The sequence below is a fragment of the Macaca nemestrina genome, chromosome 2, assembly GCF_043159975.1.
Source record: "Macaca nemestrina isolate mMacNem1 chromosome 2, mMacNem.hap1, whole genome shotgun sequence".
Lineage (NCBI taxonomy): Eukaryota > Metazoa > Chordata > Mammalia > Primates > Cercopithecidae > Macaca > Macaca nemestrina.
Window position 1 is genome coordinate 32,979,549 of NC_092126.1, and position 26,536 is coordinate 33,006,084.

Below are 26,536 nucleotides of genomic sequence, written 5' to 3' on the forward strand. Positions count from 1 at the left end.
TAAACAAATAACTAATTAAATTAGAGATGCAGCTTTTGTCTTTGGTTCTTTCATCAATAATGAGGTGCCTTTGGACAAGTCTCTTCACCTTTCTTGGTCTTATTTTACTCAGCTCAAAAATGGAGAGGGGGTTGCAACTAGTTATTATCCAGGCTCCCTTCCAAGTGTAATTATCAAAGCGTTTATTTCGGAGGAAGGGATTTCCTTAACATTTGGAGAGTGACTCCTGGGGTGTGATCACATCCCTCTAATGCTCATCAGTGCTGCTCTCTGAGAGGGGATCCTGGGCAGACAGTGTTGGGATCTTGCATACAGATGATCCTTTGTTGTGATGTTCTTGCCCTCTTAGTTGCCGTAGGTTCTGAGTACAGGGATATCACTGTATGTGAGAAGGACATGCCAGCTTGTGTACTTGAACCTCAGTTCTGTCATTTCTTTTTTTCTTCTTTTTTTATTGTACTTTAAGTTCTAGGGTACATGTGCAGAATGTGCAGGTTTGTTACATATGTATACATGTGCCATGTTGGTGTGCTGCACCCATTAACTCGTCATTTACATTAGGTATATCTCCTAATGCTATCCCTCCCCCCTCCCCCCTCCCCACAATGGGCTGCAGTGTGTGACGTTCCCCTTCCTGTGTCCAACTGTTCTCATTTTTCAATTCCCACCTATGAGTGAAGCATGTGGTGTTTGGTTTTCTGTTCTTGAGATAATTTGCTGAGAATGACAGTTTCCAGCTGCATCCATGTCCCTACAAAGGACATGAACTCATCCGTTTTTATGACTGCATAGTATTCCACAGTGTATATGTGCCACATTTTCTTTTTTTTTTTTAATTTATTTATTATTATTATACTTTAAGTTGTAGGGTACATGTGCATAACGTGCAGGTTTGTTACATATGTATACTTGTGCCATGTTGGTGTGCTGCACCCATCAACTCGTCATTTACATCAGGTATAACTCCCAATGCAATCCCTCCCCCCTCCCCCCTCCCCATGATAGGCCCCTGTGTGTGATGTTCCCCTTCCTGAGTCCAAGTGATCTCATTGTTCAGTTCCCACCTATGAGTGAGAACATGCGGTGTTTGGTTTTCTGTTCTTGTGATACTTTGCTAAGAATGATGGATTCCAGCTGCATCCAAGTCCCTACAAAGGACACAAACTCATCCTTTTTGATGGCTGCATAGTATTCCATGGTGTATATGTGCCACATTTTCTTAATCCAATCTGTCACTGATGGACATTTGGGTTGATTCCAAGTCTTTGCTATTGTGAATAGTGCTGCAATAAACATACGTGTGCATGTGTCTTTATAGCAGCATAATTTATAATCCTTTGGGTATATACCCAGTAATGGGATGGCTGGGTCATATGGTACATCTAGTTCTAGATCCTTGAGGAATCGCCATACTGTTTTCCATAATGGTTGAACTAGTTTACAATCCCACCAACAGTGTAAAAGTGTTCCTATTTCTCCACATCCTCTCCAGCACCTGTTGTTTCCTGACTTTTTAATGATCGCCATTCTAACTGGTGTGAGATGGTATCTCATTGTGGTTTTGATTTGCATTTCTCTGATGGCCAGTGATGATGAGCATTTTTTCATGTGTCTGTTGGCTGTATGAATGTCTTCTTTTGAGAAATGTCTGTTCATATCCTTTGCCCACTTTTTGATGGGGTTGTTTGTTTTTTGCTTGTAAATTTGTTTGAGTTCTTTGTAGGTTCTGGATATTAGCCCTTTGTCAGATGAGTAGATTGCAAAAATGTTCTCCCATTCTGTAGGTTGCCTGTTCACTCTGATGGTAGTTTCTTTTGCTGTGCAGAAGCTCTTTAGTTTAATGAGATCCCATTTGTCAATTTTGGCTTTTGCTGCCGTTGCTTTTGGTGTTTTAGACATGAAGTCTTTGCCCATGCCTATGTCCTGAATGGTACTACCTAGGTTTTCCTCTAGGATTTTTATGGTATTAGGTCTAACATTTAAGTCTCTAATCCATCTTGAATTAATTTTCGTATAAGGAGTAAGGAAAGGATCCAGTTTCAGCTTTCTACTTATGGCTAGCCAATTTTCCCAGCACCATTTATTAAATAGGGAATCCTTTCCCCATTTCTTGTTTCTCTCAGGTTTGTCAAAGATCAAATGGCTGTAGATGTGTGGTATTATTTCTGAGGACTCTGTTCTGTTCCATTGGTCTATATCTCTGTTTTGGTACCAGTACCATGCTGTTTTGGTTACAGTAGCCTTGTAATATAGTTTGAAGTCAGGTAGCGTGATGCCTCCAGCTTTGTTCTTTTGACTTAGGATTGTCTTGGAGATGCGGGCTCTTTTTTGGTTCCATATGAACTTTAAAGCAGTTTTTTCCAATTCTGTGAAGAAACTCATTGGTAGCTTGATGGGGATGGCATTGAATCTATAAATAACCTTGGGCAGTATGGCCATTTTCACGATATTGATTCTTCCTATCCATGAGCATGGTATGTTCTTCCATTTGTTTGTGTCCTCTTTTATTTCACTGAGCAGTGGTTTGTAGTTCTCCTTGAAGAGGTCCTTTACATCCCTTGTAAGTTGGATTCTTAGGTATTTGATTCTCTTTGAAGCAATTGTGAATGGGAGTTCATTCCTAATTTGGCTCTCTGTTTGTCTGTTACTGGTGTATAAGAATGCTTGTGATTTTTGCATATTAATTTTGTATCCTGAGACTTTGCTGAAGTTGCTTATCAGCTTAAGGAGATTTTGGGCTGAGACAATGGGGTTTTCTAAATATACAATCATGTCATCTGCAAACAGGGACAATTTGACTTCTTCTTTTCCTAACTGAATACCCTTGATTTCTTTCTCTTGCCTGATTGCCCTAGCCAGAACTTCCAACACTATGTTGAATAGGAGTGGTGAGAGAGGGCATCCCTGTCTTGTGCCAGTTTTCAAAGGGAATTTTTCCAGTTTTTGCCCATTCAGTATGATATTGGCTGTGGGTTTGTCATAAATAGCTGTTATTATTTTGAGGTACGTTCCATCAATACCGAATTTATTGAGCGTTTTTAGCATGAAGGGCTGTTGAATTTTGTCAAAAGCCTTTTCTGCATCAATTGAGATAATCATGTGGTTCTTGTCTTTGGTTCTGTTTATATGCTGGATTATGTTTATTGATTTGCGAATGTTGAACCAGCCTTGCATCCCAGGGATGAAGCCCACTTGATCATGGTGGATAAGCTTTTTGATGTGTTGCTGAATCCGGTTTGCCAGTATTTTATTGAGGATTTTTGCATCGATGTTCATCAGGGATATTGGTCTAAAATTCTCTTTTTTTGTTGTGTCTCTGCCAGGCTTTGGTATCAGGATGATGTTGGCCTCATAAAATGAGTTAGGGAGGATTCCCTCTTTTTCTATTGATTGGAATAGTTTCAGAAGGAATGGTACCAACTCCTCCTTGTACCTCTGGTAGAATTCAGCTGTGAATCCATCTGGTCCTGGACTTTTTTTGGTTGGTAGGCTATTAATTGTTGCCTCAATTTCAGAGCCTGCTATTGGTCTATTCAGGGATTCAACTTCTTCCTGGTTTAGTCTTGGAAGAGTGTAAGTGTCCAGGAAATTATCCATTTCTTCTAGACTTTCCAGTTTATTTGCGTAGAGGTGTTTATAGTATTCTCTGATGGTAGTTTGTATTTCTGTGGGGTCGGTGGTGATATGCCCTTTATCATTTTTAATTGCGTCGATTTGATTCTTCTCTCTTTTCTTCTTTATTAGTCTTGCTAGTGGTCTGTCAATTTTGTTGATCTTTTCAAAAAACCAACTCCTGGATTCATTGATTTTTTGGAGGGTTTTTTGTGTCTCTATCTCCTTCAGTTCTGCTCTGATCTTAGTTATTTCTTGCCTTCTGCTAGCTTTCGAATGTGTTTGCTCTTGCTTCTCTAGTTCTTTTAATTGCGATGTTAGAGTGTCAATTTTAGATCTTTCCTGCTTTCTCTTGTGGGCACTTAGTGCTATAAATTTCCCTCTACACACTGCTTTATATGTGTCCCAGAGATTCTGGTATGTTGTATCTTTGTTCTCATTGGTTTCAAAGAACATCTTTATTTCTGCCTTCATTTCGTTATGTACCCAGTAGTCATTCAGGAGCAGGTTGTTCAGTTTCCATGTAGTTGAGCGGTTTTGATTGAGTTTCTTAGTCCTGAGTTCTAGTTTGATTGCACTGTGGTCTGAGAGACAGTTTGTTATAATTTCTGTTCTTGTACATTTGCTGAGGAGTGCTTTACTTCCAATTACGTGGTCAATTTTGGAGTAAGTATGATGTGGTGCTGAGAAGAATGTATATTCTGTTGATTTGGGGTGGAGAGTTCTATAGATGTCTATTAGGTCTGCTTGCTGCAGAGATGAGTTCAATTCCTGGATATCCTTGTTAACTTTCTGTCTCGTTGATCTGTCTAATGTTGACAGTGGAGTGTTGAAGTCTCCCATTATTATTGTATGGGAGTCTAAGTCTCTTTGTAAGTCTCTAAGGACTTGCTTGATGAATCTGGGTGCTCCTGTATTGGGTGCATATATATTTAGGATAGTTAGCTCTTCCTGTTGAATTGATCCCTTTACCATTATGTAATGGCCTTCTTTGTCTCTTTTGATCTTTGATGGTTTAAAGTCTGTTTTATCAGAGACTAGTATTGCAACCCCCGCTTTTTTTTGTTCTCCATTTGCTTGGTAAATCTTCCTCCATCCCTTTATTTTGAGCCTATGTATGTCTCTGCATGTGAGATGGGTCTCCTGAATACAGCAGACTGATGGGTCTTGACTCTTTATCCAGTTTGCCAGTCTGTGTCTTTTAATTGGAGCATTTAGTCCATTTACATTTAAGGTTAATATTGTTATGTGTGAACTTGATCCTGCCATTATGATATTGACTGGTTATTTTGCTTCCTAGCCTCGATGGTCTTTACATTTTGGCATGCTTTTGCAATGGCTGGTACCAGTTGTTCCTTTCCATGTTTAGTGCTTCCTTCAGGGTCTCTTGTAAGGCAGGCCTAGTGGTGACAAAATCTCTAAGCATTTGCTTATCTGTAAAGGATTTTATTTCTCCTTCACTTATGAAACTTAGTTTGGCTGGATATAAAATTCTGGGTTGAAAATTCTTTTCTTTAAGAATGTTGAATATTGGCCCCCACTCTCTTCTGGCTTGTAGAGTTTCTGCCGAGAGATCTGCTGTTAGTCTGATGGGCTTCCCTTTGTGGGTAATCCGACCTTTCTCTCTGGCTGCCCTTAAGATTTTTTCCTTCATTTCAACTTTGGTGAATCTGGCAATTATGTGTCTTGGAGTTGCTCTTCTCGAGGAGTATCTTTGTGGCGTTCTCTGTATTTCCTGGATTTGAATGTTGGCCTGCCCTACTAGGTTGGGGAAGTTCTCCTGGATGATATCCTGAAGAGTGTTTTCCAACTTGGTTCCATTTCCCCCCTCACTTTCAGGCACCCCAATCAGACGTAGATTTGGTCTTTTTACATAATCCCATACTTCTTGCAGGCTTTGTTCATTTCTTTTTCTTCTTTTTTCTTTTGGTTTCTCTTCTCGCTTCATTTCATTCATTTGATCCTCAATCGCTGATACTCTTTCTTCCAGTTGATCGAGTCGGTTACTGAAGCTTGTGCATTTGTCACGTATTTCTCGTGTCATGGTTTTCATCTCTTTCATTTCGTTTAGGACCTTCTCTGCATTAATTACTCTAGCCATCAATTCTTCCACTTTTTTTTCAAGATTTTTAGTTTCTTTGCACTGGGTACGTAATTCCTCCTTTAGCTCTGAGAAATTTGATGGACTGAAGCCTTCTTCTCTCATCTCGTCAAAGTCATTCTCCGTCCAGCTTTGATCCGTTGCTGGCAATGAGCTGCGCTCCTTTGCCGGGGGAGATGCGCTCTTATTTTTTGAATTTCCAGCTTTTCTGCCCTGCTTTTTCCCCATCTTTGTGGTTTTATCTGCCTCTGGTCTCTGATGATGGTGATATACGGATGGGGTTTTGGTGTGGGTGTCCTTTCTGTTTGATAGTTTTCCTTCTAACAGTCAGGACCCTCAGCTGTAGGTCTGTTGGAGATTGCTTGAGGTCCACTCCAGACCCTGTTTGCCTGGGTATCAGCAGCAGAGGCTGCAGAAGATAGAATATTTCTGAACAGCGAGTGTGCCTGTCTGATTCTTGCTTTGGAAGCTTCCTCTCAGGGGTGTACTCCTCCCTGTGAGGTGTGGGGTGTCAGACTGCCCCTAGTGGGGGATATCTCCCATTTAGGCTACTCAGGGGTCAGGGACCCACTTGAGCAGGGAGTCTGTCCCTTCTCAGATCTCAACCTCCGTGTTGGGAGATCCACTGCTCTCTTCAAAGCTGTCAGACAGAGTCGTTTGCGTCTGCAGAGGTGTCTGCTGCGTTTGTTATGTTTACTGTGCCTTGTCCCCAGAGGTGGAGTCTATAGAGACAGGCAGGTTTCCTTGAGCTGCTGTGAGCTCCACCCAGTTCGAGCTTCCCAGCAGCTTTGTTTACCTACTTAAGCCTCAGCAATGGCAGGCGCCCCTCCCCCAGACTCGCTGCTGCCTTGCCGGTAGATCACAGACTGCTGTGCTAGCAATGAGGGAGGCTCCGTGGGTGTGGGACCCTCCCGGCCAGGTGTGGGATATGATCTCCTGGTGTGCCTGTTTGCTTAAAGCGCAGTATTGGGGTGGGAGTTACCCGATTTTCCAGGTGTTGTGTGTCTCAGTTCCCCTGGCTAGGCAAAGGGACTCCCTTCCCCCTTGCGCTTCCCAGGTGAGGCAATGCCTCGCCCTGCTTCAGCTCTCGCTGGTCGGGCTGCAGCAGCTGACCAGCACCGATCGTCCGGCACTCCCCAGTGAGATGAACCCAGTACCTCAGTTGAAAATGCAGAAATCACCGGTCTTCTGTGTCGCTCGCGCTGGGAGTTGGAGACTGGAGCTGCTCCTATTCGGCCATCTTGCTCTGCCCCATGTGCCACATTTTCTTAATCCAGTCTGTCATTGATGGACATTTGGGTTGGTTCCAAGTCTTTGCTATTGTGAATAGTGCCACAATAAACATATGTGTGCATGTGTCTTTATAGCAGCATGATTTATAATCCTTTGGGTATATATCCAGTAATGGGATGGCTAGATCAAATGGTATTTCTAGTTCTAGAACCTTGAGGAATCGCCACACTGTCTTCCACAATGTTGAACTAGTTTACAGTCCCACCAACAGTGTAAAAGTGTTCCTAATTCTCCACATCCTCTCTAACACCTGTTGTTCCCTGACTTTTTAATGATCGTCATTCTAACTGGTGTGAGATGGTATCTCATTGTGGTTTTGATTTGCATTTCTCTGATGACCTGTGATGATGAGCATTTTTTCGTGTATCTGTTGGCTGCATAAATGTCTTCTTTTGAGAAGTGTCTGTTCATATCCTTTGCCCACTTTTTGATGGTTTTTTTTTTTTTAATAAATTTGTTTGTGGTCTTTGTAGTTTCCGGATATTAGCCCTTTGTCAGATGAGTAGATTGCAAAAATTTTCTCCCATTCTGTAGGTTGCCTGTTCACTCTGATGGCAGTTTCTCTTGCTATGCAGAAGCCCTTTAGTTTAATTATATCCCATTTGTCAATTTTGGCTTTTGTTGCCATTGCTTTTGGTGTTTTAGACATGAAGTCCTTGCCCATGCCAATGTCCTGAATGGTATTGCCTAGGTTTTCTTCTAGAGTTTTTATGGTTTTAGGTCTAACATTTAAGTCTCTAATCCATCTTGAATTAATTTTTGTACAAGGTGTAAGGAAGGGATCCAGTTTTAGCTTTCTACATATGGCTAGCCAGTTTTCCCAGCACCACTTATTAAATAGGGAATCCTTTCCCTGTTTCTTGTTTTTGTCAGGTTTGTAAAAGATCAGATGGTTGTAGATGTGTGGTATTATTTCTGAGGGCTCTGTTCTGTTCCATTGGTCTATATCTCTGTTTTGGTACTAGTACCATGCTGTTTTGGTTGCTGTAGCCTTGTAGTATAGTTTGAAGTCAGGTAGCGTGATGCCTCCAGCTTTGTTCTTTTGGCTTAGGATTGTCTTGGCAATGTGGGCTCTTTTTGGTTCCATATGAACTTTAAAGTAGTTTTTTTCCAATTCTGTGAAGACAGTCATTGGTAGCTTAATGGGGATGGCATTGACTCTATAAATTACTTTGGGCAGTATGGCCATTTTCACGATATTGATTCTTCCTATCCATGAGCGTGGAAGGTTCTTCCATTTGTTTGTGTCCTCTTTTATTTTATTGAGCAGTGGTTTGTAGTTCTCCTTGAAGAGGTCCTTCACATCCCTTGTAAGTTGGATTCCTAGGTATTTTATTCTCTTTGAAGCAATTGTGAATGGGAGTTCACTCATGATTTGGCTCTCTGTTTGTCTGTTACTGGTGTATAAGAATGCTAGTGACTTTTGCACATTGATTTTGTATCCTGATACTTTGCTGAAGTTACTTATCAGCTTAAGGAGACTTTGGGCTGAGATGATGGGGTTTTCTAAATATACAATCATGTCATCTGCAAACAGGGACAATTTGACTTCCTCTTTTTCTAATTGAATACCCTTTATTTCTTTCTCTTGCTTGATTGCCTTGGCCAGAACTTCCAACACTATGTTGAATAGGAGTGGTGAGAGAGGGCATCCCTCTCTTGTGCCAGTTTTCAAGGGCAATGCTTCCAGTTTTTGCCCATTCTGTATGATATTGGCTGTGGGTTTGTCATAAATAGCTCTTATTATTTTGAGGTATGTTCCATCAATACCGAATTTATTGAGAGTTTTTATCATGAAGGGCTGTTGAATTTTGTCAAAGACCTTTTCTGCATCTATTGAGATAATCATGTGGGTTCTGTCTTTGGTTCTGTTTACATGCTGGATTACATTTATTGATTTGTGTACGTATCTGCTCTTCTCTTCATTTATTGGACATATTCTTACCCCAGGATGCTGGGAGACAACTTCGTGTTCTTAAAATTTACCAGTTTACAAAGGATGTTAAATGATACTTGCCAGCTCAGCTGTAATGAGTAACCTCATTTCTGGTGACACTGGTAAGGAGAGAAACTGTAAAAATGACAACTGCATTCTCAGGACCTTTCAGAAAATCCTCATTTCTTCACAACTGGGCAGAAAATTCAGCACTTATCCTCCCCTACTCTGTTCCTCAGCCTTAGGGGAACTCAGTTAGGAGAGTGGAAATATCTTGTGGTTTTTCTTCTGAATTATCTGCCTTAAGGCTTTGATTATGTGTGGGGTTTTGTCTTTCACCTCTATGTTATTTTGATTTTCCGAACAACACCCACATGCTGCTTCTGGAAAAATGATGGTTGTTCAATTTGAAGCAATTATGTAAACAGATGTCCTAACTTCCCTGTCCATTTAAACATGCTTAGAAGCTGTGGTGCATTTTGAAAAGGTTTATAAAGCCATCTGTTGAGTTGTCTCAGACCTAAATAAAACTGCATTATAACATTTGAACTTTCTGTGCCTCGTACCCTTGTTAAGAAATGTCTAATTGCCTTATGTCTCAAAACAAGACTTCATTAGACCCATGTTTTTAAAGTTAAAAAGCAGAGGATTACAAGGAAAATGCAATTTGCAATTTGTGGGCCAGGTTTCAAATTTTGTTTTTCTTCATAAAAAGTCTAGCCCATGTTCCCTTGAAACAATGCCTAATAGCTCACATTTATTGATCTAGGCACTAAGATCTTATTGATTCATTTAATCCTCACAGCAGTCCAATGAGATAAGTATTATGATGAGCCCATTTTTCAGATGATGAAACTGAGACACAGAGAAGTTAAATAACTTGCTCAAGGTCTGGAATTCTCATTAGCAATGGGATTTTCAATTCAAAAATCAAAAACAGGAAAAGAAGAGAGACTTTAGAAGATTTAAGTTCTTTCCCTGTATTTATGCATTTTATCTTTACAATAACACAATGATATAGGTCTATGAATTGGCCCTATTTCTATTTATGTGTATTTCTCTTAAAAAAGAAGGCCAAGCAATGGAATTACAGCTATAATGGGAAGCAAAAACAAAACAAAACAAAACAAAAAATCACCTTTAGAAGATGAAAACATTAAGAGAAAGGCTAAATGAATTTTTGGGGTATATTTTTCTATAATTTCAAAATTCAGATAATTTCAGTAGGACATTCTTTTCTATTTTGGGGAGACAATAAATATACATATTTATTTTATTTTTAATTGACAAATAATAATTGCATATAATTATAGGGGATAAAGTGATATTTTGATACATATATACATCATGTAACAATCAAATCAGAGGAATCAACATGTCTAGTTGGAAACATTTCTTTTGAAGAAAGATGGTTTTGGGTTATGCAGTTAGGCCCTTTCAGAGGAGGCCTATGGCTGCTCTGTTCTCCGCTAGACTGTTAATGCCCCAAGGCCAGGACCCGCACCAAAGGAAAGAATTAGGCAATGAGGCTTCAAACCCTGGTTTTGTCCCTTATGTAATCTAGGTATGTTATTTGGCAATGGGGCCCCCTTAATTTATTCTCTGTAAAATGGGCGTAAACTCACAGGATTGTTGTGAGAATTATAAGGCGTGGTACCCACAGGGATATCTGACACTTTCTATGTGTTTACTCAATTGGGTCACTATTACCATCTTCCTGAGTTCTGTAGGAATGCCCTTTGCCCACTATTTATTAAATCTGATAGTGAGTGCCTATGGAGTTCCAGCCACCATGCCACATGCTTTCCATGCCTTATCATCCCAACCCCTCCCTATTCAAAATGTGGTTCAGGGACCAGCAGCAGCAGCATCACCCAGAATGTGATGCCTTTCTCCTGATGTAAGCAATCAGGATCTGTATTTATAACAAGAACCCCAGATGGTTTGCCTAAATGTTAAAGTTTTAGGAGTATTGGTCTGAGCCTCATAGCTATGCTACAGGTTAATAATGATAATTGTACATTTCCCAGATATGTGAAGGCCAGAGGTGAAGTTATTTGTTCTCGGCTACACAGTCCTGAAATTTGCATTCAGATATGGCTGGTTCCTAAGTCTCACTATGCAACCTACACCCTTAACCCAATGCTGACACCTAATGTTTGCCAAGGAATCTAGGAAGACTTGGCTGTTTCATAGCAGTCTTTGGTGGGATCATGCCAACTCGAAGGAACCGAAACTGGACTCAAGCTCCTGGGGTCAGTGACGGGTTACCTGGCTACTCTCTCACTCTGCCTCCTTCCCCCTACTTTTTCCAGTTTGCTGTCCTTGTTTCTCAAGCCCTTGCTTAAACTTGATGACAGATGGTTTCTAATTCTCTCTCCTTAGGGTCCAGTTAGCTCTTCCTCTGTCCAAGGCAAATCCTCCTTTCTAGCACTTGCTTCTTTCCACTCCATTCCCATCTTTCCAAGCCAAGAGACTCCCCCAACTCAGTCCCAGAGATCAACATTATCCCATGGCTTCTGGCAGCTTAGTACAACAGCTGATGCATTGACTTTAACCCACAGGGTTAAGTTTGAGTCAGGGATCATGGGGAGGTTTTTTAAATATTGAGAGTTGAAGTTTGAGAGTCATCCTTGTACTCCTTGAGAAATGTCTTTCTGTCTATCAAACAAAAAAGGATGTTAATATAACCCCCTTTGCCATATCCTCTCCCCTCAACATACTCCTCTCTTTAGTACACAACTAGTCCCAACAAACCACAACTGGACATTTAGGAATGAAGTTGGTTGAGAGAATTGCTGTAGGTGCTGATTCAAACTATAGTAACCTCAAGCAGACCTCTTGGTTTATGTTAAAGATACTCTACTGATATTTCCTTCTCTGGTGTTGATGGGACTTTGTAGTAGGAATCATACACAGTTTTCTCCTCTCCTCCATGTTATCTCTCTGTGAACTTTCTCAGGAAGTATCTTGTCTATTTTATCAGTGACAAGGACCATGCTGGCAAGTCCAAAGTCAAAGTAATTAAATGTTTATTAATAACAACTAGATACAGATGAATCTATACTGAATCATAGCTTTCCTGTGGGCTTTTATCATGCTTTTGTTCCCACAATTTTGTTTTTGCAAGAACAGTACAAATTTTAAACATGATCATAAAATTACTGTTAGTTAGAAAAGTTTTTAAAAAGATAAGTGTTCAAATTCAGTTGAATCTGATAGTTTTCCAGCAAATATTAATAGAATAAAGATAGAAGAGTTATGTGTTCTGAGCTGCTCAAAGTGGAAAAGTTGGCACATTGTCCTGATCAAGAAGCAAATAGAGAAGGTAGTAACCTAGGACCAGGCTGTGTTGGAAAAGGGAGAGAACTCAGGGGCATTGACTCTTTCCCTAACACTCTGTTGCTGAGGAAACTGAAGCCAGAGGTTTATCCAAGGCTACATAGCCAATTATGGCAGATGAAGGACTAGGACCCAGGTTCCTGACCTCTAATCTGTTAGTACTGCACAGAAGTTTCTCTATGAACCATCTCTAAGACAAATGAAAATGAATTTCCACAGACTTGGGGGAATGTTCAAATTTGTTTGAAGTCTTTCATACTACTTTTAAAAGTCACCGAAATTTTGCACTTGATAATATACTTCACCCATGTGAAGTAAATTTTGCATTTTATAATATACTTCACCCATGTTTCCTGTGCTTAAAAAATAATGTACACTAATTTAGCATTTCCCTACAACTGTTGGAGTAAAATTGATGCACCCAGAGTTATCACAGCCTCTTCATATCTCCTGGCACATTGCCATGGATTCTGGGTTCAGAAGCCTTCCAGATTGTCTTGTGTGATTTCCAGTAGGCTAGCAATGTGTCATATTCCTGCCTACACTGTTTTCTCAGTCCTTAGTGATTAATTAGGTCCATTTGGCTTGGTCAGTACTCAGATCTGATAATCATGTGAAGTAGATCTGAGTGTTGAATGTTGGCAGCACGGCACTCACTTTCCATGCCAGCTTTCTCCACGTGGCAAGGAGTTCCACAGATGTGCGCCACGCAGCTGCAGGCTGGAGGTGGGTGTACGCTAAACTGTGGGAGCAAGAACATTGAGCAGAATTCCAGAGATAAGCACAGTCCGCTTCTGGGCCTTTGTACATGCTGTTCCTTCACACCAGAATGCATTTCCCTGCCTTTTTGCCAGTTAAGTATCTGACTTATTATCTCAGAAGTGTCAGATGCCATAATTTTCATTAGGTTCCCTCTGTTCCTTTCCCTCAAAATGAATCTCCTCTTCCTGTGCTCCTAAAATATATTATTGGAGCTCTTTCTTGTCTGAAAATCATTTATCTATCTTTCTACTTGGATTTTAATCTCTTTGAAGATGCCGCCATGTCATCTTTGTATCTCCAAATGGCTTGTTAATGCTTTCATGTAGTATCTGTTTCATCAGTCTTGATTAATTTGGATTTCTAAGTTAGGAAAAAGCCTAATTTAAGGTTACTTTGGCCATATGAGGAACAAGAGAGGATGCTTTTTGCTTTTATTCTTAGGAGACTTACGACTGTTCCCATGGTTTTTTGTGTTACGTTAGCATAAACATTGAACTCTTCATATTTCATTTCCCACTAGGATTTTTTCTTCAAGTAAGCTGACTCTGAAAAACAATGTTTGGGATACACATTATTGTTTGTTAGAAAAGTTTTTTAAAAGATAGGTGTTCCTGAACAGCAAGAGTGAAGAGCTCTGTAATGTTAAGAAAATTTATTTGCAAATTAACCCTTGACTATTTATCTTGCTGAGGTCTAGCCTAACATCTTCATATCCTCAGCATCTAACATCTTCACATCCTCAGCATGTTGCTACCTGGAGGATGGCCCAGAGCCTGCTTGTTCCTGCCCAGACAGATGAAGGAGGAGAAGCTGACCCTCAGTGGGGCTCTTTTCCACACGCTTTGGCAGAGAGTAGATACAAAGATGGACATGACTAAGCTCAGGCATCCACCTCTTTGGAAACCACACCTCAAATCCTGAGAGAAGCATTCTGAAAGCATTTCTAGTTTCATCATGAGTTTGACATTCTGCAAATTGTCTGTATAAGTCAGGGCAGGTTAACTGTGAAACCATTCTTTTCCAAGTCTCAGTGTCTTAACATAATAAGTGGTTATTTCTGCCACCTGTCATAAGTGGATATGGACCCTTGCATATGTTTGTGTGGGAGAAGGCATGTTTTGCGGCATGCCACTGTTTTGGGATGTGGGCTGCTTCTGTCAGTGGCCCCATTATACCCTAGGGCCTCAAAGCCTTTTTCTGGATCCTCTACACCTGACTGGCAGATGAGGGGAGAGGGAGTAATGGAGTACAGTGCATGCACTGGAAATGACATACGTCACTTCCACCTGCATCCCACTGGCTAGACCCCAGTCAGTAGGCACCACCTAACTGCAAGAGAGGTTGGGAAATATAGTCCATCTGTGCCCTAGGAAGAAGAAGGAAGGGGTTTGCTGATCATCTAACTAGTTAACCCAATAGACTTTGTTGGATTTATTGTTAATATTTCACTTTTAAGCATTGTTATTAGTTGTTAAATTGATCATAATTGAAAAGGCTAAGTAAAGGATGCAAACTAAGTAAAGGAGATAAATTTGTATCTCTATAAAGCCTTCCCTGATCCCTCTTCACTCTTACATTCTGGTTGTGATATGTCTAGCTCTGACCACCAGGAATTCTCTAGAGGGGATTCCCACATGGCGTCTACTGTTTCCATTCTCATGGTGTTTGACATTTATGACTGCCCCTTTGAAGAGTCTGCCACTTGGGTCAATAGCTCCCATCACACTGCATCCTGTGAACAATTAATAAAGATTTATGAAGTTTACAAATGTTTTAATGTTGTCTCCTTATTCCCATTCCGATGCATGATGTTGGCTGAGTTTTACACATATTGGGAGCCTGAAGACCCACAATACACATAGCCCACACCAATGACAGCCAACCTCCAGGTTAGAACTAGGGAACTAAATAGCAATAAATAACTGGAATGTATAATGCTGAGTTATTTGTGCATGTATTTATATAATTATATATCCTTTAAATCATATTCATGTTTTTCTCATCTGAACGAGAAGACACATGAAAAAGATGGCCTGAAGTTACTCCAGCTAATCATAAATTTTTTTTTTTTGTGTGTGTGTGTTTGGATTAGATGGATGGAACCAACCGATTTTACTTGTTCATCTGGGAGACAGAGCACCAGCAGGATGTGGAGCATGTGGCTCGCTGCATTCTCTGCTATGGTAAGCCAGGAAAGCCTTTAGAACAGGATTAATTCACTGGTGGCCACAGGCTAGCTCTGCTCAGCAGATGTGTCTTTACTTGGCATGTGCAGGGTTTTAAAATCTAGAGAATTTCCTATGAAGTCTGGATTTCTGGTTTTTCTTAGGAAGTCAGACTTGTCTTGAGGGTCACGGACACTGCATTCCCATTAGGCACAGTCAGCAGAGCTGAGTTGGGCCTGACCTCTCTTAATGGGGTGAGGAGTCTCACAGTCCTCACCCCACCCTATCTTACTTCTGGCATGCTCTGCTCATTTATCTGTCCTGCTAGCTGCTGGGGTCAGCTGGGCTTGTGGTTCCTGCCTTAGTGCACCTTATTGTGATGGGCAGGCCACTGAACTAAGAATTAAGAGTGATGGGTTCTAGGCCTGGAACCACCATTGACCAGCAGTGGGATACTGGCCAGTCATCCAGTTTGTCTTGGTTCCCAAGCCCCATTGCTATATCCCACACCAACCTGTGCTGGAGAGAAGTTTCTGCTGAAATGCATGCATGCCCACATGTGAAGAGCTCCTGTCCACATCCATTTTACCCAGCATCAGAGTGGGTGAACTTGAGGGGATGTCATGGTTTTCTCTCCTTGATCCACACTAAGCCTAGTACTACCACAAGATACCCAGCTATGACAACTTGGTCAAGTCAAGTGTAGTAACTGCCATTTGTGCGTGTGTCACAAGTGATGCACTGCTTTCACATCCATCATCTAATCTGACATATTGCTTTTTCGGGCCTCAGTTCCCTGTCCTCTAGAAACCTAAACCTAGCTAGTGTTCATCAAGGTTTTATTATGCATCGGGCATTGTTTTGAACACTTACATATATATGAACTCAGTTTTTCTTTTAAACTTCATAAACAACCTCAAAAGGAAGTACTATTATTATTGTCATCATTACCTCCATGAGTCAAATGAGAAAACTGAGGTTCTGGGGAGACTAAGTAATTTACCCAAGGTCACATGCTGAGTAAAGCAATAGACCCGGACTGAACCAGGTAGCCAGGTTGCTGAACTCTTGACTATTACCCCTGTGCTTTGATAATGACTGAATTAGGAGTTTTTAACCTTTCTTGGTATCATAGATCCCTTCTGTATCTTGTCAAACCTATGCTCTCCTTAGAATAATGTTTTTCAATGCATAAAATAAAAAACAGGATTACAAAGGAAAATGATTACATTGAAATTATCAAGATACTTAAAAATTTTGATATAGTAATATATATACTTTTAAAAGTTTTATTTTTAATTGACAAATAATAATTATATAAATTTATGGGGCACAGTGATGTTTCAATGCATGTATACATTGTCGAATGATCAAATCAGGCCAATTAATGTAACAATTGCTTCAAATACTTATCATTTGTGTATGGTGAATATGTTTAAAATCTACCTTTTAAAGCTATTTTGAAATATACAATACATTATTATTGACTATAATACCATGCTGTGCAACAGACCACCAGAACCTATCCTTCTGTCTAACTTAAACTTTGTACCCTTGACTAATGTACCTCCTTTCCCCATTCACCTTCCTCCCCTGCTCCCTGCACTCTATTTCTATGAGTTTGAACTTTTTACATTCCACATACAAGTGAGATCATGCAATATTTGTCTTCCTGTACCCGGCTTATTTCACTTAGCATAATGTCCTCTACATCACAAATGTGATCCACATCACAAATGACAGAATTTCCTGTTTTTTTAAAAGGCTGAATAGTACTCTGTTGTGTATATATACCACATTCTTAACCCATTTGTCATGTGCTTCTTTATTAGCATTTTAAACGATAAGATCTAGCAGGTCTAATAACTATTATTTCAAAGTATTAGTGAGTTCAAATAATATTGAGCCATTTGCAACCACTGATAAGGAAATCAGTGATTTCTATTGGTGTCGGAATCACTAGTATTATAGTTGCTTGTTGTCTTTATGCACAGTGAAAAGAAATGTTAAATTTCATTTCAATAGAGGTAGTGAAAATAAAGATGTAATTTTTTCCCATCCTCATTCACGGACACCTTGGGGGACTGTGGTTCCCAGGTTAAGAACACCTGCCCCCGCCAGTTCTAAATGAAAGATTTTGCCCCAGCAGTGGGTCCCTAACACCATTGTTCATCAGAATACCTGCGTACACTTCAATGATAGATTCTGAACTCCCTCCCAGCACTACCAAACCAGCATCTTGGCATGGCTAGAGCCTGGGAATCTACAGTAAAAAAAAGAAAAAAAAATTCTACATGCCATTTTAATGCTGAACCAGCTTGAGAGCTCTAAGACTACACTATTAGCTTCTCATTTAAAATTGGCAATGTTTGATCTTTTTTTCTTAACCTTAAAAAAAAGGCACTTTCATGTGGTTGTTAAGGTCTCTTCCAGCTCTAGCAATCAATGTTTTTTTATGTGGTTTCCCACTACTCTTGATTTATCTATTGTTAGATTATAATCTATTATTAGATTACAATTATTTTCTGGAGGAGGAAATAGAGGTGATGTCTGTGAACACAGAGACTGGGAAGCCATGTGGCCTAGTGGTTGAAAATATTTAGTGTGCAATCGATCTCAATTCTTCTTACGAGAAATGAGCTCATTTACAGTGCCCAGTGGCTTGCCACGTCACCACAATGCCGGGAAGATAGTGCTCAGAGACAGCTGTCCTTATTGAGGGTCTGGAACTGTGTTTTGCATGGAAAAGAAGGGGATGCGTGGTTTAACTCCGGCCTCTCCCTGCACTTCCTTCCTAGACAAATGCAGACCAGATCCAGAATGCCCGGCTGGCGCGCCGGGGCCCCAGGAGATGGACGTGGATTTGGTGTTCCTGGTGGACAGCTCCTACGGAGTGGATGCCGACGTGTACCGCGGGTCTTTGAGTCTAGTGGATGCCACGCTAGAAGACCTGGAGGTGGCTGAGCAGCCCAGCGCGTCCCACCGTGGGGCGCGCGTGGCCCTGGTGATGCACACGACACCCAACTTCTGGCCGGGTGTGGGTCGCCGCCCTGTGCTCGAGGGCTTCCGCCTGACTACCTTTAGCAACCGGAAGCAGATGCAGAGACTTGTGCGCGAAGCTGCAGCCCACCCCTTGCAGGGAACGCCCGCCCTGGGCCACGCCCTGGAGTGGACGCTGGAGAATGTGCTCCTGGCAGCCCCTCTGCCGCGGAGGGCACAAGTCCTCTTCGCCATCGTGGCCAGCGAGACAAGTAGCTGGGACAGGGAGAAGCTATGGACTCTGTCCCTGGAGGCCAAATGCAAGGGCATCACTCTCTTTGTGCTGGCCTTGGGTCCGGGTGTGGGGACGCATGAGTTAGCCGAGTTAGCCGAGCTGGTCAGTGCCCCGTCTGAGCAGCATCTACTGCGCCTACAAGGGGTCTCGGAGCCAGAGGTTAACTACGCTCGGGGATTCACTCGGGCCTTCCTGACCCTCCTAAAAAGTGAGCAGTCCCCGGGTACTGGGGCACCTTGGGTGGAGTGGGGAGAGGAATTTACAGAGCCTGGCATTTGGGCATGCAGGTGCCTGTTGCACATTCACTATTGCCTAATGTTTGTAGCCCAGCATCCCTGGGAAGTGCCAGGGAGCACCCTATTTTCTGAAAAGCCTGCTCGATTATTGCCCTGACATTGTGTCAAGCCTAGTGATGGTTTCTTGTCCCGAACCTCTCATTTGGTGGCTGGGAGCCTCAGACTTCCACCTAACTTTTCAATTTTCCCATTTGTCAAAATGAGAATTGCAGTCTTTTCCCTAATTGTGAAGCCATATGTTCAGGGAGGGGCTTTGAAAGCACCAATATTGTACACATCTAAGGCATAGTTACTGCTATTACTATTTATTACTACAGTTTCCAATAGTATTTGACAGTGCTTCTTATTTTTACGTGTACGTGAATCTCCTGGGCATCTTGTTAAAATGTAGATTGTGATACGGTAGGTCTGCATTGGAGACAAGAGTCTGCGTTTCTTATAAGCTTGAGAGTGATATCAATGATCCTAGTTTATTTGATGTTTATTTTAAAGTAGAGGTTCACATGGCAGTGTGGAGTCAGGGATTTTCAGGGACTCACTAGGAAGTAAGGGAGACAGGACAAAAGTCTAGGGTCTTCCATCTCAGGTTGGGTGGATGAAGCCAACCGTGAAGATTAAGGGGCAAGGGCTGTGCCAATGGGTCCTAGCCGGAATTCTTTCCCATTCCCCTGCTCCAGCATCCTCACCTCCAATTAGAACTCGTGGAATTGTTATTGTTTTTTCTCTTAGAACTAGATGAATTACAGTGGCTCAAGCCTGTAATCCCAGCACTTTGGGAGGCCGAGACAGGCGGATCACGAGGTCAGGAGATTGAGACCATCCTGCCTAACACGGTGAAACCCCGTCTCTACTAAAATACAAAAAACTAGCCAGGCGTGGTGGCGGGCACCTGTAGTCCCAGCTACTCAGGAGGCTGAGGCAGGAGAATGCCATGAACCCAGGAGGCTGAGCTTGCAGTGAGCTGAGAGCCGGCCACTGCACTCCAGCCTGGGCGACAGAGCAAGACTCTGTCTCAAAAAAAAAAAAAAAAAAAGAACTAGATGAATTAAATTTGTGGGCAGCCAAATATGTATCCCTAGCATGATAATGGAGATTTAGAATTGGGATGGTGAGGGTATTATCCTGGTCACATTGTTAATAGTTTGTCTTGGGTTTCATCCTCCTGTGCATAATTCAACTTATGTGCGGGGTGCTTTGCTGTAACATGTGAAGCCCCCTTGCCCTCCTTGCTGGGACACATTCGTTTCTCAGTTTATAGGTGGTTGTGATAGCCCATTGGGAGCCCTGAGGGACATCTGTGCCTTCATCACTACAAGAATAAAGGAGTCTGATGGACATCTTAGAAGTACGAACACAGCATTTGTACCTCTCCAATTTGAGAGGTACAAAGATCAGTGAATTGGTTCCAGTCCTAGCTCTGCCACTAGTGAACTATGTGATCCTGGAAAAGTCAATGAATGTCTCTAAACCTTAGGTTTCTTACATGTGTAGGGAGTGGTAACAGAAGGCTGATGGCTTGGAGATTCTTTGAAGGAGAAGCAGCCTAAAGGAATCACTTTTCTAATCTGTTTTAATTTAATTTTATTTTTTATGTTGTATTATGTTAGATTGTATTTTGTATTTTGTTATTCTTTTAGGTTGGATTTTACTTTGCATTATTTACATAATAGGATACATTTTATGTTTTTATTTTGTTTTATTTGCTTTTACATTTATATTTATTTTATGCTTTATGTGAATATATTTTATGTCTTTTTGATTTTATGTCTTCCAGGATTAAAAAAATTAATGTTTTATTTGCTTTTATTTTTATATTGTTATGTTTTATTACATTTTGTTTTATTTGTTATATTTTATACTTTATTTTATTTGATTTTATATTTTGAATTTGATGTCTTTATGAATAATATTTTGTTTTATTTTATGTTTTATTTTAGAATTGTATATTATTTTATATTTGACTTGATTTTTTATTTTACTTTTAGGTGGGACAAACCAGTACCCACCCCCAGAACTCACCGAAGAATGTGGGGGCCTACACCGCGGGGACACTCTGCTGCAATTAGTCACGACTGTCAACAGGTGGGTTGAGGACAGGGTTGAGATTGGTCCATACTTCTGCCCCAAGGCAGAAGAGACTTTCTCCCTAAAGAAAGGTCACATGCAATGCTAGTTCTCAACTTGACCTAAACCACTGGGCCTGGGGTGCTCCTGGGTTTGACAGTTCTGATATGGATTGTCTTTCTTTTCTTTTCTTTTCTTTTCTTCAGACAGGGTTTTGCTCTGTTGCCTAGGCTGGAGTGCAGTGGCATAACCTCAGCTCACTGCAGCCTTGACCTCCCAGGCTCAAGCAATCCTCCTGCCTTAGCCTCTCAAGTCACTTAGACTACAGGCGTATGCCAACACACCCTGCTGGTTTTGTACTTTTGTAGGGATAGTTTCACTATGTTGCCAAGGCTGGTCTTGGCATTCTACCAATTTCTACCAATTTCCTTTCTACCATATCACCCCAAGCTTGAATTTCATATCCCAGAGGTAAAAATAATAATGCTAAACATATCAGTCTGATTTTTCAAACATATTTACAAAGCTAAGAAAATAGTTAATGCAATAACACAGTCATTAGGAAATGCCCACACATAAGGCTTACAAATCACAGAAATAACAATTGGGAGTTGAGCCTCTCAGTTCTTGAGATTTTTTCATGCAGTTTGACATGGATTGTTTCCATACAGGTTGCCCAGGCACCAGTTTGGTATGTCTGGCTTGGCTGATGATTTGGAAGCACTTGAAGCAACAGGCATTTTTCTAGAAGAGAAGAGAAAAGACATGACAACATCTATAACTCAGCAAGAAGTGCTTGAAAATTATGAAAATAACAAATATGACATTGAAGAAAACGAACAAGAAACACCAGCAAAACAAAAACAAACTGGAAAAGAAATAAATGCAGGCACTACCTATGGTAAAAACCAAACTACTTTTTGGCCCTTAAGTTGGATTAATTTTTTTCATTTTTAACTTTTTCTTTAAAAAAAAATCCTGTGCACTGTGTTAGCATGCAATTTTTTTTTATTCACTTTGCTTACAAATCCACAGGTTCATGTATGCAGCTAAAGAAAATAGCTTAAGAAGGCAAACAAAGGCTAACTTTCACCTGCTGTCAAACTGGAGCTGGATGGAAATTATTTCAGGGCATATTATAAAGGCACACTCTATGAAGGGTCTGCACTACCTTTGCAGAGAAGCAATGAGTTGTTGCAGAAGTGGTGAAGACACCCCTGACCTTGAAGTGCACCTACCTGGAGAAAAGCTCTACATTTTGGATACATCTAAAACAACTGTAGCTTCAATTTTGGATTACAGCATGCAGTAATGCAAATGCCAAGTTCCTTTTTTTTTTGAGGCGGAGTCTCCCTCTGTCACCCAGGCTGGAGTGCAGTGGCATGATCTCGGTTCATTGCAACATCTGCCTCCCGGGTTCAAGCAATTCTCCTGCCTCAGCCTCCTGAGTAGCTGGGATTACAAGAGCCCAGCTAAGTGTGGCTAAATGTGGCTTTATGCAAATGTATTTTTAGTAGAGACGGGGTTTCACCATGTTGGCCAGGCTGGTCTCGAACTTCTCACCTCAGGTGATTCTCCCGCCTCAGCCTCCCAAAGTGCTGGGATTACTGGCATGAGCCACTGCACTCGGCCACCAAGTTACTTTTTATATGTGATCAACAAATTAAGCAGAACACTAACCACATGAGAAAGAGATACAGGAAAACTTCTCTGTGAAGTTTTGGAAAGTGATTCAAGATAGCTGAAAGAGTTTCTAGTGAGGGGTGTGGTTAGTCCTGGTGACTTTAAGGGAGAGATCATTTATCTGAGGTTTTGAATGTGCCTAGATGATTCTCCATCTGGGGCTACTAGCTAAGTGGCCATGGGAGTTATTTACTGTCTTGGTGACTCGGTTTTCTGCTCCGTAAAGTGGGGATTATATGAGTCCCTACCTCATAGGGGTGAGAATACAACTTGATAATTCATGTGTTTGCCACATAGTATATATCCACACAAGTTAGTTGTTAAGATGCTGATGATACATGCAACCTTTCAGATTTCAAAGCAAACACATGTCCAAAATAAATAACAAAATTAGACAGACATAGGAATACCACCTCCTTAGGCTAGAATATTAAACACAGAAGAACTTACCTTGTTGGTTCTTATGTTTTCGGTATAGAATATCCTCAGGTAATCGTACTAAGGTAGTGATTTTCCGTCTTGACTGTACATTAGAGTCACCTGGGGATCTTTAACGATTGCCCTCAGCCCAAATCAGTCAATCTCTGGGTGTGGGACTTACCCAGTGATTCCACTGAACAACCAAGAGTGAGAACTACTGCTTTAAGGCATTCTTTCTCATAAAAATCAAGATGGAAAGGATGGGGGAGAGCTTCCCAGTCAACTAATCCAATTCCATTCACAGACAAAAACTGAGGTTTGAAGGCCCCCAATACTCAGCTGCTCTGTTGGTATGTGGCTCTGGCCAGTTTCCTTTCTGTTTTCATTCCAAGGCCATTCAAAACCCTCACCACCTCCTCAAGGTCCTTCCTCCATGCCTCTTCCTCTAGCAGATATGCCCCCTCTTTTTTTATTCTTTTCAAAAGAAATAAAGGTGACTAAGCACAATGTCCTGCAACTTCCTATATTTCTGCAAGCCTCTCTTCCTGCCCTCCCATCGGAGAAAAGAACTGGCCCTTCTCTTATTCTGAATTGTCAAGAAAGACCAAAGGGCTCTTCCAGACCTTGTTGACTTGTGCTCCTTGGGATTTGGCACTACCTTCCTCATTAAACCCTCTCCTCTCACAGCTTTGGAGACAACATTTTCCTCTTGTTCTTCTATTCTGGCCAGTCCATCTTTGTGGGCTCCTCTTCCCAGATCCACCTTCACAGGGGGATTCAGGTTTTGTGGAATTTATACAATTTTGGGGCCCTCTTTAAGAAAAAGATTAAAAATTTATTAAAATTAAGTGAAAAGTGAATATTCATTTAGAAGAGGCTTATGCAAATGATTTACTCTGAAGCCTAGGCTTTATTAATATCGTAATGAATCTGCCACACCCTTCCCCACGATTCTTTCTTCAGTCCTCCAAACACTCTGCACACACTACACTACTTAGGCATGCTTCTCCACTCCACCCACAACATCAACTATCCCCTCTGTGCTGGTGACGCTCAAATCCATATCTTCCACTTTAACCTTCTCCTGTGCTATAGCCTAGTGTATTCAATTACCCTCCAGATCGTTCCACTGGACTTGCCTGCAGTTACATCAAACCAACTTAGTTCAACCATCCCAACTCATTGTCTTTCCCATTCAAATCTCCTTCTCTTCCTTTACCAACTATCTTTATTGGTATGAACCACCACTAGCCCACAAATGGAAAGCCAAAACTCAGTATTATTTTAAAAAAATTAATTAATTAGATTTAGGAGTGCAAGTACATGTGGATATACTGCATATTTGTGAAGTATGGGTTTTTAGAGTACTCATTACCCAAATAGTGTACACTGTACCCAAAAGATAGTATCTCATCCTACACACCCTTGCCCCCGCCCCTACCCTCCCACCATTTGGAGTCTCCAATGTCTTACTCCACTCTGTATGTTCACATATACCAATCGTTTATCTCCTACATATAAGTGAGAACACGCCGTTTTTGACTTTCTATTTCTGTATCATTTCACTTAGGATAATATCCTCCAGTTCTATCCATGTTGCTGCAAAAAACATGATTTCATTCTTTTTTATGCATGAGTAGTATTCCATGGTATATATACCACGTTTTTAATCCAATAATTCGTTGATAAGCATTTAGATTGATTCCATGACTTTGCTATTGTGAATACTGCTCCCATGAGCATATGGGTCTTTTTGATAGAATAATTTCTTCTCCTTTGGGCAGATACTCAGTAGTGGAGATGCTGGATTGATGAGTAGTTCTATTTTTAGTTCTCTGAGAACTCTTCATACTGTTTTCCATAACGATTGTACTAATTTACATCCCCACCAGTAGCGTTCTCTTTCTCCACATTCTCACCGACATCTGTTGTTTTTTGACTTTTTAATAATAGTCATTCTGACTACTCTAAATGCTACCTCATTGTGGTTTTAATTTGCATTTCTCTGATGATTATTGATGTTGAGTATTTTTTCACATTTGTTGGCTGCTTGGATGTCTTCTTTCAAAAAATGCCTGATTGCCCAATATTACTCTAGTTGACGTTTTCTCCCTTGCTTCCTACTGTCTAACTGATCTCCTTTCTTGCAATTTGTCCTCTTTCCAATTCCATTCTAAACAGCTGATTGACATTTCTAAAACACAAATATGGTTGTGTCACTTCTCTTCTATGGTTCCTCATTGTTTATAAGACAATGTTCATGTGCCTGTGGAAGGCATACGGGCCTTTACAATTAGACCCCTGCTTTGGTCCTCTGGGGCTTTACTGGCCACCACTTCCCTGCATATGCCTTTTGTGGCCCTTATGCCCTGCGATTTATTCCAAATGTCCGTACCATTGCTTACCTTCACCTGACTGTCTATATTTCCTCCGCAGTGTCCACGTGGACTATATCTACTCATCTTTTACTACTCAGCTCAAGTTTCACCACTCCTTAGAGTTTTTTCTATGCCCCCAGGTAGTTTTAAATTTTCACAGCCTCCTCGGTGCTCCTGAATCTTAAGCCAAATTCTGCCATAGCACCTGCTACCTTTCATTGTGCCTACCTGTGAAGAATTAAATGAGTTATCTCTCTTCACAGGTGCCCGGCTGATCTTGGTACATTTTCAATTTCAGTGTTATATCCAAAGCACACAGACCAATTTTTTGGTTTTCCCCTCCAAGTAGGGCTATAAGACTTATATATGTCAGGAAATAGAATAAGCTGGAGCAAAACTGTAATTTCATTGTAGCTCCTCTTTGTATCTGCCAACTCTTTTCTTTTTCTTCACCTTTATCTTTCTTTACTCCTGGTTTCCATGAACTACTGTGAGTAAAATTGTTACTGCCACTGCATAGTTCTTCCAAGAAGCAAAGGTTAATATTCATGGTAAAAAATAAAGCCAAATATAAGACTGGGGCCTAGTAATAATTGCTTGGGTAAAAATTTGTTGGCCCTCAATGCCTTAACATACTGGTAAAAGAAAAATTAAGACTAGTAGTATTCTGAGTGTTAAGCTACAAAGATAACTTAGAGATAATTAGCATAAAGCATGAAGGACTCATTCACCTATAGCCATACTGACCAATATAGTAACTGCTAGCCACATTGGCTATTTACATTTAAATGTAAATAATTCAAAATTAAATAGCATTAAAAGTTCAGTTCCTTGATTGCACTAGCTGCATTTCAAATGCTCAACAGCCACATGGGAGTAGTGGCTACTGTACTGGACAGCACAGATTTTCCATTATTTCAAACATTTCACCATTATAGACAGTGCTACTCTAGAAGTCTAATTTAGGAAGAGCTGTCCCTGTCTGATTGTCTCCCAGACCCAAAGCAAGGGTGGAGGTTCTAAAGATGACAGAGTGTCCCTAGGAAAAGTGATGGATATGTTTGAATGAGTTCTTGGTGTGTCAGTTCAGAATCAGTTGTAATGGCAGAGGATGGTGCCAGCTGATAACTAAGCCCTGAGTCTGTTTTTTGGCTCTAGAGAGTACAGCAAAGAGCTCACCATTGGAGTGTTTTTCTGTTGACAACGACAG

The 26,536-nt window shown here is 40.9% G+C and overlaps 1 protein-coding gene across 2 annotated transcripts in view; it reads left to right on the forward strand.

Annotated features, from left to right (window-relative positions):
* LOC105490397 (collagen alpha-4(VI) chain-like) overlaps nt 1–26,536 on the forward strand; it is a 105,743-nt gene that overhangs the window by 77,467 nt on the left and 1,740 nt on the right. Inside the window, exons 34-37 of one of the 2 annotated variants that reach the window (XM_011755950.2) lie at nt 15,139–15,229; nt 18,010–18,693; nt 20,767–20,863; nt 21,517–21,746. In XM_011755950.2, the coding sequence (XP_011754252.2) occupies nt 15,139–15,229; nt 18,010–18,693; nt 20,767–20,863; nt 21,517–21,746 (1,102 nt within the window). Of the gene's footprint in view, nt 1–15,138; nt 15,230–18,009; nt 18,694–20,766; nt 20,864–21,516; nt 21,747–26,536 lie in introns of those variants that run through there. The other variant, XM_071090893.1, reaches the window with a different exon arrangement.